Raw genomic sequence first — 17297 nt, forward strand, 5'->3', positions numbered from 1 at the left:
TGTCCATTTTTCTGTTTCTTTTTTTCTTTCTTTTCTTTTCCTTTTCTATTTCTTTTTTTTGTTTCCTTTACATTTCAAGTCCATTTTTTAAAAACAAATCAGCTTTCAAATTTTGTTCAGAAACTGAGAAAAATGTGCGTACTTTTAAAATATTTTCAATTTTGTAAAAATTGTCATGCTTTCAAAAATTGTTTCATAAGTTCAGATAATGTTCGCATTTTCAAAAAATGTTTAAAAAAATTGTTAAGAGTGTTTTTGTTCATTTTTTAGAACTATTCAAATAATGACTGGGATTTAAAAATTGTTCATGTTTTCAAAAATTGTTCCTATTTCCCCAATATTGTTCATATATTCAAAAAATATTCATGTTTCAAATTTGTTCGGATTTTTAAAAATTGTTCTCTGTTTCAAAATATGTTCTCAAGATTCAAAAAATGTTCATGCTTTAAAAAATTGTTCGCGCTTCCAAGTTTGTTCAGTATTTTTCAAAATTGTTCTCTGTCTCAAAATTTGTTCTGAAGATTCAAAAAATGTTCGGGAATTGAAGAAAATGTACCAGCTTTCCAAATTTGTTCACAAATTCAATAATAGTTCATGTTTTTCAATCTTGTTCAAAATTCAAAGAATGTTCTGGAAGTTTTAAAAATTTAAACATTTTTAATTTTTGTTCACAAATTCAAGAAATGTTCGCCCTTTTCAAATTTGTTCACATCATCAAAATGTTCCTGTTTTACAAAAATTGTATGAAAATTCGGAGAATGTTTTTATTTTAAAGAAAATATTTATAATTTCAAAAAACTCAGTTGTAGGGGGTCGTCGGTACGACCCAATTAATGGATTGTAGTTTCTAGGATTTTTTGTGAATTAATGTTTAAGTCTTGTTTTTGTCGTATACGTCTTTAAATTTCGCGCTGCTTATTGAACATGAGGATGTCTAGGTCACAGTGGTTTGCACGGCAGGCCAATTAGTCTTGAAGTCGCGTGTTTGAGTTACAGCGATAGCGCTATTTTTCTTTTTTGCGATTTTTCATCTCCGGAACCTGCCGCCGCGTGCCACTGTAAATGGGCCGGCCCACGCTAGCCGCTCCTGTGCGAAGTGCCGGCACTTTGCCGCAGCGAGCGGCCTATAGGAGCTCCCCGGGGGAAATATCTGGTACTCCCACCCCTAGGGTGCTCCCAGTGCTCCAAACTTGGTAGCACATTTTAACTTGTTCAAAAAAAATTGAAAAAACTCCAGCACATTGACACAACATGAATGTATGTTTAGAAAAAATTCAAATCAAAATTTAAAACATTGCTCGAGATACAAAAATGACAAAATGAACATCAATGTGATAATGGGCCTAACCTAAAGCCCAACTTATGTTGTGTACTATTTACTGTCGAATTTGTCATTTATATTTCTCAAGCTATGTTTCGAATTTTGATTTCATATTTTTTGACAAAATACTTTGATGTTGTGTCAATGTGCTGTATTTTTTTCAGAATTTTTTGAACATTTAAAAATATGCTACCAAGTTTTGGAGCATCGGGAGCACCCTAGAGGTGGGAGTACCAGATATTTCCCCGAGCTCCCCGCAGGTTAGATCCCTCGCCTCAAGATATTTTGGGTTGTCTAAAAACAAGATATTTTGGGGAGAAAAATATCGGGCGTTCGTTAGAAGTAGCCGAACAACGAACTACTCAAGCAGTCCTAGGCTCTGCGCCTCTGCCGCAAGATTCGTGCGACGGCGGGGCAACGTCCGCTAGGGGGTTAGCCCCCTGGCGAACGGTCGCTAGATAACATTTCTGAAAGAAAAAAAAACTATCTCTTCCCCTTTGGAGACGGCGCCAACTGCCGCCTCCCGCCACCGCGCTGCCGCCTCCGCATCACAGGATCCTTCTTCCCCAATTTCTTTCCCAGATCGAGCAAAACAGAGAAACCTGGGGTAGGGAGAGATGGCGCCGCGGGGCTGCACACTGGGAAGGCGCTCCAAGGGATGAGATCTTGCTCTGGGGAGGGAGCGGAGCGGGAGGGGCATGCGTTCGTCACCGCCGTGGGCATGCTGGCCGCTGCTTGCTGCTGGAGGGGATGACGGCGGGCGTCAACTCTTGGCAGAGCAGAGAGGGAGAAGCAGGTGTCGACGCCGGCGTGAGCACGCTGGCCGCCGCTGCTCGAGGGGAAGACCGTGGTCGGGTCGTCTGGAGGAAAAAAGCGAGAGAGAGAGAGAGACGACAAAGAGCAGAGATATGAGAGATGCTTCGGGTGATGAGAGATTGAGGGAGAGATGGGAGAGGCTTCGGCTGAGATGAGTGAGATTACTACTCGTATTTTCTTCTGTTGGAGATAGATTGAGAGAGGGATGCTTCAGGTGAGACAAGGGGGTGCTGATTAGTGTATGATTGAGAGAATGCTTGCTGCTGCTATTCGTGCTTGCCGCCCAAGAGAACTTGCTAGAATTTTGTTGTTTGTTATTGCAGATTGCTGTGATGGAGAATCAGCGTTATTTTAATCTTTTGCAAAACGATCTCAGATTGAAGATTTGCACTGGACTGAAGAACAATGCTGAAATCTCGAAGGTCCCGAAGAACCTACCCCTCCTGTGATGTTGGAGACGTAGCTGTTCAGTTTCAAATGGTAGTTATAGGATATTGTCAAAATATAGAACAAGGAAGATGTTTTAGGGGAACTGCTGGAGTTTGATAACTTAGGGGGGGTGGGGGTGGGGGGTCTTTTTAGGAGAGTCCCCAGTTTTGAGATGTAGGAAAAGAATTAAGGGAACTGCTGGACTTGCCCTAACCTAGCTTATTTTCTGTTCTCCCTTTTGGCTTCGTTTTATTTTCTCCTTTGATTTTCGTTTATAGGTCTAGTTAGCCGCCTAGTTATTTGTTTTTGCTATCTGCCTGCAGTTTTGTTTGTTTTGTTTGTCATTGTAGGTTTGGCGTCTTCTTCTAATAATTTGTTTTGTTCTAGTTCTAAGATCTGATATACGTAGTTATCATGTTTGTCCCAGATGCGGGCTTCCCACTTCATGAATCAATCAAGGTGCACTACCATAAAAAAGAACTCTAAAAAAAAAAAGGGCAACCTGGTGCATGTAGCTCCCGCTTGCGCAGGGTCCAGGGAAGGGTCCGACCACTTTGGGTCTATAGTACGCAGTCTTTCCCTACATTTCTGTAAGAGGCTGTTTCCAGGACTTGAACCCATGACCTCATGGTCACAAGGCAGCAGCTTTACCACTGCGCCAAGGCTCCCCTTCATAAAAAAGAACTCTGCTCGAAAAAAAATATTGGATTATGAGCTAACTTGCAAAATGTTGCTCTCAGGATGATGGCATACTATTGACAGCAATCTGTGCTAGTGGTTGGTACTTGTGGACTTTTAGTCACATGTACCTCCTTTTCTACTTCGATGTTAGTGTATGTATTTTGTACAGTCGAAATTTTACTTCGTAGAAAATAGCAAATAGAAGCAATGTAATTCAAATAAATGCTGGTAGTGGGTAATGATGGGATAAAATAGGCCAGAATCTTTGATTGATCCTGCCGATGCTGTCAGTCCTCTGAATATGAATATCCACCTTCTATTTATACCCCTCTTATTCTGAGGCATGCAAGAGGCAGGCAGACAAGCAGTAGTGATCTGAAGAGGGAAGAAGAAGCGCCATGGCACTTGGAGTCTTTGTGAATTGGAGGGGAAACACCATCAACGAAGAGGTGCATGGCGGAGTCAGAGCAGCATGGTTTTTGTATGGTAATTAAGTCACTACCGTCCGAGTCTTTATTTACAGACACATTTTACATATGTGCGGCCATGCAATATCTCACTATAAGCTTGTGAGGTCACACCATTGAATCATTTTTGTATGTTGTTTCCCCTTGCAGTTCTGACTGTGGTAACAAACGTGGTTATTGTCCCAAACTTGTTGAATATGGTTACTTATCTCCATGGAACAATGCATATGGGGGTTTCGGGCTCGGTGACTACAGCTGCTAACTTTTTTGGCGCCACATCCGGGTTTGCAATGATTGGAGCTTTCCTCTCTGACTCCTACATAACTCGGGCCCGAACCATGCTCCTCATCGGTCCATTTATGTTTCTGGTAATATGCATCTTCATCTGTCCAATTATCTACATGATTTCTTTTTTCTAATGATCCAAAGGAGTTAATTTTTTTAAACTAGAACCAGCCAATAATAGAGACGGCAATAAAACATGCGTGTCTTTATGAATTATTTTAAAACATATGCGCCTTTATGAGTAAAAAGGTGAATATGAAATCCTAGTATCTTAAAATTATAGTCTGATAAGTGTTAAAAATGACTAACATAGTATCATAGATTTGATTTGTTTTATTATTGTAATTTTCTTCATTTTGATGTGGCCTCACCAAATTTGAAGGAAGTGTTGTCTGCAATTCTGATGTACATTTCCAAAGCTGAAATTTAGTTGGGAACTTGCTATACATTTACTTTTTGAAAAAAGGAAACAGAGACCCGATTTCGTTAACAAAATCAGTCACAACAATTATTTGAAAAGAAGAAGATGAAATGTCATCCAACCATTTAGCCTGGCATCTAACAGACACAAACCATAAGCAACAATCAATTTTGGGTGTACAAATTTGAAAGAGGCGTGGTGAGAATGGACTACTAATATATCTTAATAAAACAGCGATGCGCCTTTAGCATATCGGTGATATGCTGAAAACATAAAACTGCCTTATATCTTGTCATGTTTTCATATAACTCAATTCGTGCAAAAGATACAGTACATACTTCGGCATATCCTTGACCAGGGAACCCACTTATTAACGCCGATAATGAGGAATTCCTTCATGCCAACATTTATCCGTATTCAAGTAGGGAACTAAGATATGTGATGTTATTGTAGCATGATCGATTGAACATGCATTAATTTGTGCAGGGATACGGATTGCTTGCACTGCAAGCCTACCTACCCTCCCTCCATCCACCCCCTTGCAATACTGAAGCAGAGCTAAACAATTGCAAACAAGTCCATGGCAAGAACGCTGCCTTGTTGTACGTAGGCTTGTATCTGAGTGCAGTTGGTGATGGTTGTATACGGTCTTGCTTGCCGTCCCTTGGAGCAGACCAATTTGACCATGAAGATCCCAAAGAGTCCCATCAGCAGTCCAGCTTCTTTAACTGGTATACCTTCGGAATCTCTTTTGGAGGTTTCGTAGGGCTGATTCTCATAGTGTGGCTCCAGAACTACAAAGGGTGGGATATCGCACTAGGGTTGTGTGCCGTCATAGTTCTGCTCGGATTGCTCGTAGTTGCTGCTGGTCTCCCTTTCTACCGCAACCAAGTACCACAAGGAAGTCCTTTGACTCGAATACTGCAGGTGGTACATGCTACTTCCTGGCTCAAGACATAATATGTTACTTGTGTTGACCTCAATGTTGCTTCTCCCAGGTTCTTGTGGTTGCATTTCGCAACAGGAAGACTGAAGTTGGTGAGGGGCTAGAAGCGCATGAAATGAGTATTGAGGTGGGGACAGGTTACATTGGCTCACTCTCTCAAACAAATAGTCTGAAGTAAGGCTCAGTTAATCGAACCATTTTCCCTTGCCTGTACTTATCAAGTTGCCATAGAGAGTACACCATAGGGTTTTGAGAATCCCTTTTCCCTAACTCTGTGATGCATCATGCCAGATTTCTCGATAAAGCTTGCATCAACCGTGGCAAAAAGGGAGACTGGTCGGTCTGCAGTGTGACCAAGGTGGAGGAGACCAAGATTGTGCTCCGCTTTCTTCCCATCTTCATCAGCTCCGTGATTGGATACATATCCAACATCATCCTCTTCACGTTCACCGTGCAGCAAGGTGGCTTGACCAACACAAGGCTTGGCAAGATCCACGTTTCTCCGGCGACACTCTTCATCATCCCCATCATATTCCAGATGTTGATGCTTGCAATCTATGATCAGTTCATCGTGCCATTCTTGCGAAGGCGCACGGGCTACAGCGGCGGCATCACTCACTTGCAGCGCATCGGCATAGGCTTTGCCTCCATGATACTTGCATGCATCATCGCGGCGGTCGTCGAGAAAAAGAGGAAGGAAGCTACAGTGCAAATGTCCCTCTTCTGGCTCGCACCTCAGTTCTTCCTGCTCGGCGTCTCGGACGTGACATCGTTCACTGGCCTCCTTGAGTTCTTCAACAGTGAAGCACCACGGGGTATGAAGTCGATCGGCACGGCGTTGTTCTGGTGTGATCTCGGGCTCGCGCCGTTGATGGCCACGTTCCTGGTGGATGCTGTGAACGGGGCGACAAGGCATGGTCACCGGGTAGGCTGGCTCGAGGGCGCAAGCTTGAACACTAGTCATCTTGACTGGTTCTACTGGGTTGTGGCTGTCGTCGGATTGCTCGGCTTCTTCAACTACCTGTACTGGGCCAACAAGTATGTGTACCAGAACAATCAACGCGTTGCTAATGTTGCGCCAACGGTTGATCAGGACTCGCCTTGATATATCACATATGCATGGTATATTAGTAGTACTACTTCGGAAAAGAGAAGGACGTTTGATTCCCTATGTGTCTATGTCTTGGATTAGTCAAGAGTAACGTACAAGCCTGTACTAGTATTCTGCTGTCATACGTGTGCCTGATTGTTTCCAGTTGATTCGTTGTACTCATCTTTGCTACTCTTTGCCGGAACAAATGGCTTCCATATAAGTTTCATATATGAACAGCGCGACCGAAACTGACTTATCTCATGCATATGTCCATGCCACAAAGATGTAAATCTAATTAGGCTCTGTGTACCAAAAATTAAGTTAGCAACATGATCCACAAACTAAAGGCAACGAGTTAACTAAAGCCATAGGCATTCACATAGCCCAAGGAATGTGTGCAGCTGAACTGGTACTCTTCGCATGTGGCTCAAGTTCGACTAGCGACCACAAACGATGTCTAATGCTAATGCTGGAGATATACGCTCGTACAACAAACTAAAGGCAACGCAAGAACAGCGAAATGCAAGGATGTGAATGTGATCAGATGGAACCTGCTCTGCTCTATTCAGCTTCTTAGGATCGATATGATATCCAGTCCAGATCGGGACGGGCCGTCGTTGTGTGATGAGAGGACTACTCCTCCTGGCACCTGGTGGCAATAGCGATGGCAGCGCCGCGCCATGAACCGCCTCCGTCTCCTGCCTATCACCATCCACCGCCGCCGCAGATAGGGTTCGCGAGGGGTGGAATCTTGGAAAAGGAGTTCGCCCGCCGTCGCTATTGCCATCGGCTCCCTCTCTCGTTCGTGGCGGCGGCGAGCCCTGAATCGCCGGCGTCTGCCGAGTCCCCTCTGTCTCTTAGGGCATCTCCAGCCGCGCCCTCAAGAAGGCCTCTCCAGGCGTTTTTTTCGCGCCGGCGCCGAAAAAACGGCCCAGTCGCGCCCCTAGGAGCCCGATTTTCGCCGGCTTGGGCCGAAAACAGCGCCGGCGGACCCAGCCCGAACCCGGCGCGCTGGGGAGCGCTCGGGGGCGCCGGGCGAACTTTTTTGGCGCGAAGAAACCGCGGGCCCGACGCGTCAGCGACACGGGTTTCTTCTCGGCCCTTCGTCGTCCTCATCGCCTTGTTTCCCGCGGCAAATCAATGCCAAAGCTGCCGCGCTGCCGCGCCGGTCAGCCTGCGCCATTGATGCCTCACGGGCGGCGCAGTGAAGGCCGGACGACGCGCGTCCCTCGCCCTCGCCTCGCCCGCCACGCGTGTGGGCGGCGCCTCGGCCTATATATGCCGCGCCCCGGCGCACTCGGCGTCTCACACTTCCCCGCCGCCGTCGTTCCTCCCTCTCCTCTCCTCCCTTTCGCCGTCTCCAGTTCAAAACCAATGGCCGAGTGCTTCCCAGGCGACGGCGCGGCGGCGAACGGCTTCGGCCGCCGCCATCTCCATGAAGACGAGGCTCGCCTCCTTTACGAGGCCGAGTACCCGGTCCCGCCGGACATGCGGGTGCCCGAGGCGTGGAGGATCAGCGCGGGCGGCGTGCCGGTGCCCCCGATACCCACCGGCGCGGCGCGGCGTGCGGAGATCGCACGCATCCGCTCGAACCTGCCGCGTGCGGCGAGGGAGGGGCCACAGTACGTCCCCGATAGCCCGCTCTGGGAACCGTACTTCCGTCGCCGTCACGCCCAGCAGCTCGAGGCCACCAACGGCGTCGTGCCCTCCGGCAGGCTCAACTCCGCCGGCCGGCGTCGGTGGTGGGGCGTGCCAGGGCGCACGTTGGAGGCCGTCCTCGAGTACATCGAGGGCGGCAACACGCCGCGCCTCGACAACCCCGCTCCCCCTTCCTTCTCACGCCGCCAGGGAAGCTCCTGGACCCCGAGGCGCATGGAGACCGGGGGGTCCTCCTCCTCGTCCGGCGGCTCGCCCTGCCTCCGCCCCGTCAAGCCGGAGCCCCAGGACACGCCGGTCGCCGCACGCACCCGCAGCTCCGGCGTCCGTATCGGCGCCAACGCCTCGCCAACCACCGGCCGGTTCGTCCTCGTCGAGCCCAAGCCGGAGCCCGGCCTCCCCGCGGAGTACGAGGAGATAGCCCGGCGCGGCTTCTCCGACGAGGACGCGATGCAGTGGGCGCGGGACGACTACCTCCGCGACGAGACGGTCCGGTAGCGCCGGGCCCTGGAGGAGATCGCCGCCCGCAAGCGTGGGCGCGAGGACGAGCACGGCGTCGTGATCCTCGACAGTGACGACGACGATGCCCCCGGACCTTCCAACCCGCCGCGCCAACCGGGGGAGGGGTGCAGCAGGGATGGCGGAGGTTTAGGCGGGGGCGGCGGCGACGACGACGACGACGGCGGCGGCGACTACACGCGGTTCTACAGCCTCCTCGGCATGTAGAACCGCGTGGGCGGGCGGCGAGGGAGACGGTGGGGTAGCCCGCGGCAGTTTTTTTTGTAAAATATGTTTAAGTTTGAACGAACTCGCCGTATTTGCGTTAAATTTGAGTCATTTTGCGCTGTGTTTGCCTTTTTTGCTCGAACCGTGGGCGCCGCGACTGGGGGGCATCACGTCCCCAGTGCGCGGTTTAGCGCCGGTGCGTCCCCGGGAGCGATTTTTTGTCCCTCCTGGAGGGCCAACGGCTGGAGATGCCCTTACAGCGACAGTTCCCAAGAACCTGACCACATGGGCCGGCCCAGCACGGCACGACACGGCCCTTTTAAGCACGGCCCAAAGGTTTGGCCATGAATCAGCCGGGCATGCCAAGTGTAAAGCCGGCCCGGTATGGCATGGCTGTGGGCCCGCCCGTGTTGCTTTTCTGCCTTTCGTGCCTTTTGTTTAAAAAAATACAGAGAAATAAAATACATTTAAAAAAAGAAATACAAGGAAAACAAAAAATATAGAAAATACAAACAAATCTAAAAATAAAAAATATACAGAAGAAAATCTAGTTACAAGCTGTGTGTAGCGCCATTTGGGCCGGGCCCAGGCCGTGTCGTGTTGGCACGCAATTAAAAGGGTCATGCAGTGCGCGTCCTTAAGACCTGGCTTTTAGGATCGGCCTTGTTACATGGCAGACTGTCGGGCTGCTCGGCCCTTTTAATCCTGAGTTGTGCCAGGCACGTGTCGGGCCAAAATTCGGTCTCCAATCTTCTGTGTGGATTTTTTTAATAAAGAGACCCAAATGGTATCTTAGATTTGATTAATATCAAGAAAAAACAAAAGCTATTCGCAAAAGAAAGAGCTAGTACGATGGACACAAAACTGGACGCAGAACGGCCAGTAAAAACTAAAATTACATTGAAAATCATACTAGCCTTCTTCTTCCTTCGATGTATGTCTCACGCTAAGATTAAAAATAGCACAAAACCAACATTAAAGAAAGAGACACTTGCAAACACCCTCATCTTACCAGGCTTTGAAGGTCGCAGTAGTCACTAGTCCTTTGAGACAGAGATCTATAAATCACTGAAGCAACATTAGTTGGAGCACCGGCCCATGGAGTACAGCCAATAGCCAACCAGTATATCTCCTTGAAAGACACAACAACTGCCACGATGTGTTACAACCTAGGGGTGCCTCACCTTGTTGGCTGTCGGCCCAAGTAGGTTGGCCCGAGGCCCCCTAGGTCGGTTCTTCCATGGCCATCAGTCCGGTCCATGGGCCCTGAAAGAGAATACTTTGGCAGGCTTGTCGTTTAAGTCTAAGAAGCCAGAGTTGTGGAGAACTCCCTTCGCTGATGTAGCCGACTAAATTGTGTAATCCTATGGTCCTTGATATTAGTATTTTTTTGTACAAGCCTGTACTAGTATTCTTCTGCCATATATATGTTAATTGTTTCCGCTTTCCAGTAGATTGCTTGGACTCATCCTTGCTACTCAGAACTCTAAACTTTTCTATATTTTGGGAGCACCAAAACAGAGGAGAGTCAGTAGAAATAGTTTTCGGTTACAAGTCGGAAAACAATAATCCTACATTCACGGGTCTGTTACAGGCATGGTATGTAACCTTCCCTCTAACCCCCCTTGAATTTCGCGGGGTGCCTAATTTCCACCTATTTGCAATCACAATTTGCCAACGGGCTAATCACATAAAACATACGTACTTCTTTCATGGATGCGGTATCGCCCGTTTGGAAATCTCCCTTTCGATACCTTGGTGTTCTGATGCACTTAAAACTTAAAACCAATGACCAAAAGAACTTAAGCACTCTATTTCGCAAAAAAAGAACTTAAGCACTTTCTTATGTTATTTAATTTTCTTATTGTTTACCATGGACCACAATGCACATGATAACTTGGGAAGTGATATACATGTTATACACAATATTGAAGTTTTTTGTTTTGAACATAGTAAAAACGTAGATCCGCACATACACACACATATACTCACCTCTATAAACATACGCACCTACCCCTATGAGCACCTCCAAGATACAGGGCCGGCACAACATTTTGAAATTGACGAAGTTACCACACGTGAGCACTAGGGCCAAGTCTAGGACTTGAACCTTGGGGGGTTGGTTCCATGCAATTTAAGTTGAATCTGTGTGAATAGGTGTTGCCGCCTCGTCTTTTCCTGCATTTTCTCGACACAATCCCGCCCATAAGCTTGCCTTCGTTTCCTCCTTATCGCACATGTGTTGTCGATGGCTATGCGTTGGCTCTAAGAGGCACCGGTTTAGCTTCGGCACCTTCGTTCCCCCACGGTTCTGCTCAATCCTCTACAAGTCACAATCCCTCTGGCAAGCTATAAAACCCCAATGGTTGGCCGCGGATATAACGCACTCTTCCCCTAGCTCGCGTTGCGCCACAAACATCTATTTCCTCTCCCCTTTTGTCACTATCTACCTCCAACCTAGAGTGACAACGATGGCACCGTCACACCATGGCCCTCGTGGGAAGGTTAGCTCCCGCTCGGCTGAAGTGTCGCTACAGGCACAACATAGTCCACAAGAGCTATGCATGCATGAAGGTGGCATCTTTGTTGCCATTGCACCAAGTTCTTCCTTCGAACATGTCGCTGATTAGAGGTAGGACAGGGCGGCAACCGCTGCCCTGTGGGATCAAGTAGGAAGGACGATGCTGCTCGGGGCGATCATGGATGCGAACGAGCTTGTCACCGAAGAAGCCGACACTGTCGCTGCTGCAGCACACTTGGGGTTAGGAAAGCAGGTGATGTCGAGGGCTGGCATTATGTACCCGACACACTTCCGATCGGTGTTGTGAGTGGCTGCCTCTCGGCACTCATGTAGCACCTTCTTCCATTGGCACTACACAACCATTTCTCGGGTGGAAATCATGGTTTAGTGGGTAGAATTAGGGTGGAGGATACCACGAAATTATGCTAGAGGAACGTTCGGCTCTGATGCCAAATGTGAGGAGCTGACTTACTAATTCACTCAATTGCCATGTTATGATGAAAATTCAAAATTTACTGGTGGATTTCGAGGAAGAAGAGTGACTATGGGCACTTTGGTTCATTAGCTAGCCTTGCTTAGCTAGGGTAGATTTCCTTAGCCGGCCTGAGCAAGAGCTTGTGAGAGCAAACCTAGTTGTTTGGTTGCAACATGTTGTACTCTGGATAACATCAGGTAAAACAACTCCAATGTTATGGGTGCATCATGGACCTCGACTCATGGACGTGGGAGTTATGTTACAGGTGTACGGGGAAGTGGAATTGATTTTTTCTTTTGCGCCTGCTGGTTTGCCCGCACGAGGGAGCCAAACTGGCTCTCCTACAGGAGCAGGGTTTTGCAGCGGTTATTGGGTTAATTGCCATCAAAAGCTAGATTTGTTTTGTCCATACCAAACGCCTAAACTTGCCCAGCAAGGCTATTTTAGTTTTTGCCTTAGATCCAAACACACCCTACATGACAAACAAGAGACGAAGAGAAGCCAAGCCACGCTCTTGACTGAAGGCGTCGTTCTTTTCCAGCCTACCCATCGGTATTGACTGTGCGCTCCTTATGTAACCTTGTCCTCTTACCTCTGGAGTATTATAAGTGGGGTCGTGTCCATGGTTGACAGCCCACACAGCCGGCGGAGCAGTGCAATGACACTTTCTATTGTATTTACACTAAATATAAGACATTTTTTTAATTATATTTGAATTGCAAAAGCGTCTTATATTTTGATACGTAGGTAGTGGTTGATTGGATGAGAGGGGAAGATAAAAAATGGATAGTTCAATAGTATGCTTTAGTCACCTTGTCAGTTTACTGATATTGGGCTTTATTTTAGTTAAATTTTCAGAAAAAAATTAACATGGACAAGCAACAGCCGCGGGATCCACATCCAAGGGCCAGCAAACAAAGGGCACAATAGGAACACGCACATGTTGTTCCCTAACTACTCATATCCAGGACGGCTTAGAAATAATTTTATCCAGTCCCATTCTCATGAACACATTCATTACTTGCTGATGCTCTGCTGCAGAGGTATACATCTTGCCCAGGCGTTGGCTCGGGCGATGAAAATTATCCGCGTGCTTACCGCTGTTGCTGCTCTCCTGTCTACTAGTGCCTCCTACGCACTCCAGGATTGTCCAAGCATCTGGAATGGTACGTCCTTTTGAGCTCGTTTTCGTATATGTAAACGCTAGCTGGCGTTACCTACTCCCATGTAAAGAAATAGTATAAGATTTGTGATCTACGTACGTACTATTTGGTGATCCAGCTTAACTAGTTCCGGACTTCAAGTTTAATTTTCTTCCCCCGCAAATGATTTGACAATTTACTACAATTCATATGCAGATGCCAAGCTCCGGACCAACACCACCGGCGCGATCCGGCTGACGATGCTGCACACACAGCATCGGTGCTCGCCCGTGCGGCGGCAGAGGGGCCTCCCTCCGTCCTGGCATCAGCATCACTCCACGGCGCTACACCGCGAGCGCCGCCTTCTCTTCCGTCGCCGGCCGCCCCCGCCAAACATCTCCACGCCAGTGACGAGCACGAGCGCCGCCGGGGTGGATCACGGGTTCATGGCGCAAGTCGCCATCGGGACACCGCCCACGACGCAGACCGTCCTGATCGACACCGCCGCGTCCTTCTCGTGGGTGCAGTGCGCCCCCTGCGCCCGTAACGGCTGCTACAACCAGGACGGCCCGCTGTTCGACACCCGGACCTCCTCCACGTACGCCGCGGTGCCATGCTCGACGCAGCCGTGCGTGTCCGTCGACGCAACCATGGCGCGTACCAACTGCAGCAGCAGCGGGGACAAGACATGCCTTTACAGGGTAGAGTACACGGACCGGTCGGTGTCCCAAGGGCGCGTGAGCAGGGACACGCTCACCCTCGGCCAAGAGAAGATCCCGGGGTTCATGTTTGGCTGCAGCCGGCACCACGAACCCACGTTCGAGAGATACGCAGGCATATTCGGCTTTGCAAATGACCGCGTGTCTTTCTTCTCCCAGGTCGTGGACAAGTCTCGGCAGTACCGGGCATTCTCCTACTACCTCCCTTCACCGAGCTCCGTAGGGTACATACAGGTGGGGTCCTACGACGAGGGCGGGTTGGCCTTCACTCCCATGTTCAGTAGGAACCTGTACTACTTCCTGGCACTGACAGGGATGACGGTCGACGGCTCCCCGATAGACTTGGCAAGCACCAACTTGTCAGCTGGCCAGCCGAGACCGTCAGAGTTCGTCATGTACCTAGACCTGGGCTCAGCATTTTCCCTGCTACCAAGCCATGTGTATAAGAGGATTTGCGACGCGGTGGCTCAGGGCATCAAAGGGTACGACCGCATCCACAGAGGGGGGCAGAGCTGTTGCTTCGACCCGTCGTTTCTGTCGACGGAGAGAGCGGTGCCCACGGTGCAGATACATTTCAGGAATGGTGTGCGACTCGTGCTGAATGAAGCCAGGCTCATGTACGAAACACCCGATGAGAGGCTCTGCCTTGGTTTCGTGCCCAGCACTAGCCGCTTCTTGCTCGGCAGCATGCAGTTGCAGATGGCCTATGTGGTTCAAGACGTTGAGAAATCAATCATGGGATTCCCGAGGACCTAATATATAAATTTTAAAGAATCCCGAAAAGTTATCTATATGATCATATGGATATATGTTACACATGTGTAAAGTTTGGTGATGAAATAAGTAAACATGTGTGGTATACAAAAATGATAAAATGATGATTTCTAAATAGTGAATGATACATGTACTGTTCAGCACATGATTATCATGTTGAGTTTTTCGGAATTTTTTGGCACTATTCAAAATATAGTGCTAGCTAGAGCTCATCCACCTAAGCGACTTTTTGATACCTCAGTTTCTTTCTAGCTCCTAGTCCCAGTATGGCGATCAGATGATCTCAAAATGGAATGTGTTGTAGTTTTCCCACTCATAGATGTGAGTCCACTAACATCTACCTAAGCCTATTGACATTGCAACGGAACAACAAAACATACATAAAAGCATGGATCAAACCATATTCTCTTGCTTCCCCTCTTCGCCAACCACCGTGAAGTCATCGCCTCTCTTTAATTACGACACACATCTGACATCTCCTTCTCCACGTCCATACCGCAAGAAGACAAGGCAACACTCCCTGACCAAAAAAAAGAATAAAAAAATACAGAAATTTGTGAACAATCTCTTGTGTGCAGTTAGTGATTCTAATAACAATATAATCAAAGGCAAAAGAAGAAGAAGAAGACATATTCCTCCAAGAATTATTCACATGCCAGTTTCCCGTAAAAAAGTATTCATGTTAATAAAATGTTATTTGAACAAGCAACCTTTACTGCTAAACAGTACAAATATGTTGCACTCAACAGAGAGAAGTACAAAATAATTCTACAACTTGGAAGCTTCCGGGCGACATCAACTAATTCCCAAAATCTCAACAGTAACAAGCAACGAGATGAACCGCGGGGGAGGTGGGGGAGGGGCTTCAAATTTTGCTCGATTGAACCATAGATTGGAGCTTTGTAACTTCAACAATGTCAATGGGAGAGAGATCCAATAGCACCTCGATATCCCTTGGGGAAGAAAAGGTGGGTCTTCTATTTGGCTCACCAAAACCTTCCCATCTGGACTGTGCGCACATTGTTCGGAACTCCATCAGAACCTCCGGACTACCTCGATTCCGGGTTGGATTCCACATGGCCTTCCAGACTGATCCATGAGCTATTGAATCTGTCCGAAATTCCATCCGGAAGTCCCACTAGGAACCTCCTGTTCAACACGGTGAGCCAAACAAAGGGGGAAATGTGGATTATCACAAGCACTCTATTAGGTTCTCAAACATGGGAAGTGGGTGTAAGATGTCTCAATATATGTGTCACCACACTTTTATCCATCATAGTGCCCCTCTTAGTAGTCCAGTCCTATGACTCAAGCATCAAATGATGTGCATAAATTAAAATTAGTCATATTTTCTTATCCTTTTTGCTTAGGGGGTCCCCGACCACATTTTCTTTTCAACTAGTTAGTCTCTAAATCTCTTAGTATTACAACAAAATCCACTTAGGGGCTTTGACGTCCTTTCAGATTGGTCCCATCATAAATTCTTAGTTCTTGCACAAATTGAAGTCTCCCAACACCTATCAGAACTAGGAGATGCACACTCTCCAAAAGTAATAAGAACTTGGTTGCTTGCTGAAGAATCCCTTGCTTGTACCCGATAGCAATCTCTTCTAGTACTATAAACTCTCATAGGATAAATATTAGGCTTGCTATAAAGGCGCGAGGTAAGGAGGACAACTTACTTGATCGGTCGACGAAGATGAAAGAAGTCGGCGATGCATTGTCGACGTAGTTCATCGAGGGCGGCCAGCACGTGCGGACGACCTTGATCTTCTCGGGGTTTTTGTGGCGTGTGGGATGCAGCGGACGGAGCTGTCGACGACTCGCCGACAAGAGGCGATCTAGACGACGACATGTGCGAGGAGGTGGAGATTATATACGAGGTCGTCTCCTAGGTCGTCGTAACTTCCCTGTGGCCAATCTCGCGATCTACATTTCCTCCGTTGAATCGAGGCTGAACGTGCTCCTCAATCATAGGGATTAGGAACATATGGATTAGCACGATCCCGAAATTATGTAACAGAACGGCAACTACTCGTGTGATCGACGTGCATGTGATCGACGTGCATGGAAAGCGCAGCGTGGTGGGCCCCCACAATATGGATCCGACAGTTATTTGCGGTCTGGGCCGGCCCACCTACCTCTACATTGTTTTTTCCCTCAAAATAAATATCATTGGTTCTTCCCTCAACAAAAAATATTTGTGGCACCTATTAGTTATTGTATACTTGTATATGTTCAACAATATTTATATTATCTCTATCATTTCTGCAATATTATATATTCAAATGTACTGTTCCTCTTTCCCTTTTAATTTGTTTTCCTGTTATTTTATGTTTTCTCCTTATTATTCTAATTGTTTTTTCATGTTTCATAATTCCATATCACTTCTTCTCATAGTTTTCAAATTCATTTCAAATATGTATGATTAGATGTTGTCCTATTTATGACTTGCTAATTGGTGGGACCGGCAACGAAAACCACTTTCGGACCTGCCCTCCGGCAGACCCAAATGGTCCTGCTTGTACATGGTGCATATAGAGGCATGCATGAGATGACCCCAACTTTTGGGATCATGTGGGCATGGCCAATGTGGTCCCCTAGGCAAGGTGTGCACAAATTCGGACACAAAACGCACGTTGCGTCACGTGGGGGCAGTGTTGTAGGGTTTTGTCACCGGAAAAACCCTAGAAAATGCATCGAGTGTCGGAAATGAACGATACTTGCCATGCATGCATGCCATGGTCATCCTTGTGTATGCATAAAGTTTGGGATCATTTGGTGGAACTGCGAAGGAAACCACTTTCAGACCTACCATCCGACAG

At 47.5% G+C, this 17297-nt stretch overlaps 2 protein-coding genes across 2 annotated transcripts; both read left to right on the forward strand.

The window, feature by feature from the left end:
- Positions 1–1803: 1803 nt before the first annotated feature.
- Positions 1804–6627, forward strand: LOC123115699 (protein NRT1/ PTR FAMILY 4.6-like). The gene is made up of 5 exons (XM_044536805.1): positions 1804–3733; positions 3865–4082; positions 4907–5347; positions 5419–5540; positions 5658–6627. The coding sequence occupies exons 1-5, from the start codon at positions 3646–3648 to the stop codon at positions 6469–6471; spliced, it is 1683 nt and encodes a 560-aa protein (XP_044392740.1). The 5' UTR covers positions 1804–3645; the 3' UTR covers positions 6472–6627.
- Positions 6628–12751: 6124 nt separating this feature from the next.
- LOC123115700 (aspartic proteinase CDR1) lies at positions 12752–14517 on the forward strand. The gene is made up of 2 exons (XM_044536806.1): positions 12752–13003; positions 13196–14517. Exons 1-2 carry the CDS (start codon positions 12778–12780, stop codon positions 14452–14454), a joined length of 1485 nt encoding a protein of 494 aa, XP_044392741.1. The 5' UTR covers positions 12752–12777; the 3' UTR covers positions 14455–14517.
- Positions 14518–17297: the final 2780 nt, after the last annotated feature.

The sequence above is a fragment of the Triticum aestivum genome, chromosome 5B, assembly GCF_018294505.1.
Source record: "Triticum aestivum cultivar Chinese Spring chromosome 5B, IWGSC CS RefSeq v2.1, whole genome shotgun sequence".
In the NCBI taxonomy this organism is placed as follows: domain Eukaryota; kingdom Viridiplantae; phylum Streptophyta; class Magnoliopsida; order Poales; family Poaceae; genus Triticum; species Triticum aestivum.

Bases quoted from the DNA above. Each gene is read 5' to 3' on its own strand.
- LOC123115699 (XM_044536805.1), top strand. From the start codon at position 3,646: ATGGCACTTGGAGTCTTTGTGAATTGGAGGGGAAACACCATCAACGAA. The intron at 4,083-4,906 runs GTAATATGCATC...TAATTTGTGCAG, and splicing joins TCGGTCCATTTATGTTTCTG to GGATACGGATTGCTTGCACT. The intron at 5,348-5,418 runs GTGGTACATGCT...TGCTTCTCCCAG, and splicing joins CTTTGACTCGAATACTGCAG to GTTCTTGTGGTTGCATTTCG.
- LOC123115700 (XM_044536806.1), top strand. From the start codon at position 12,778: ATGTTGTTCCCTAACTACTCATATCCAGGACGGCTTAGAAATAATTTT. The intron at 13,004-13,195 runs GTACGTCCTTTT...ATTCATATGCAG, and splicing joins TTGTCCAAGCATCTGGAATG to ATGCCAAGCTCCGGACCAAC.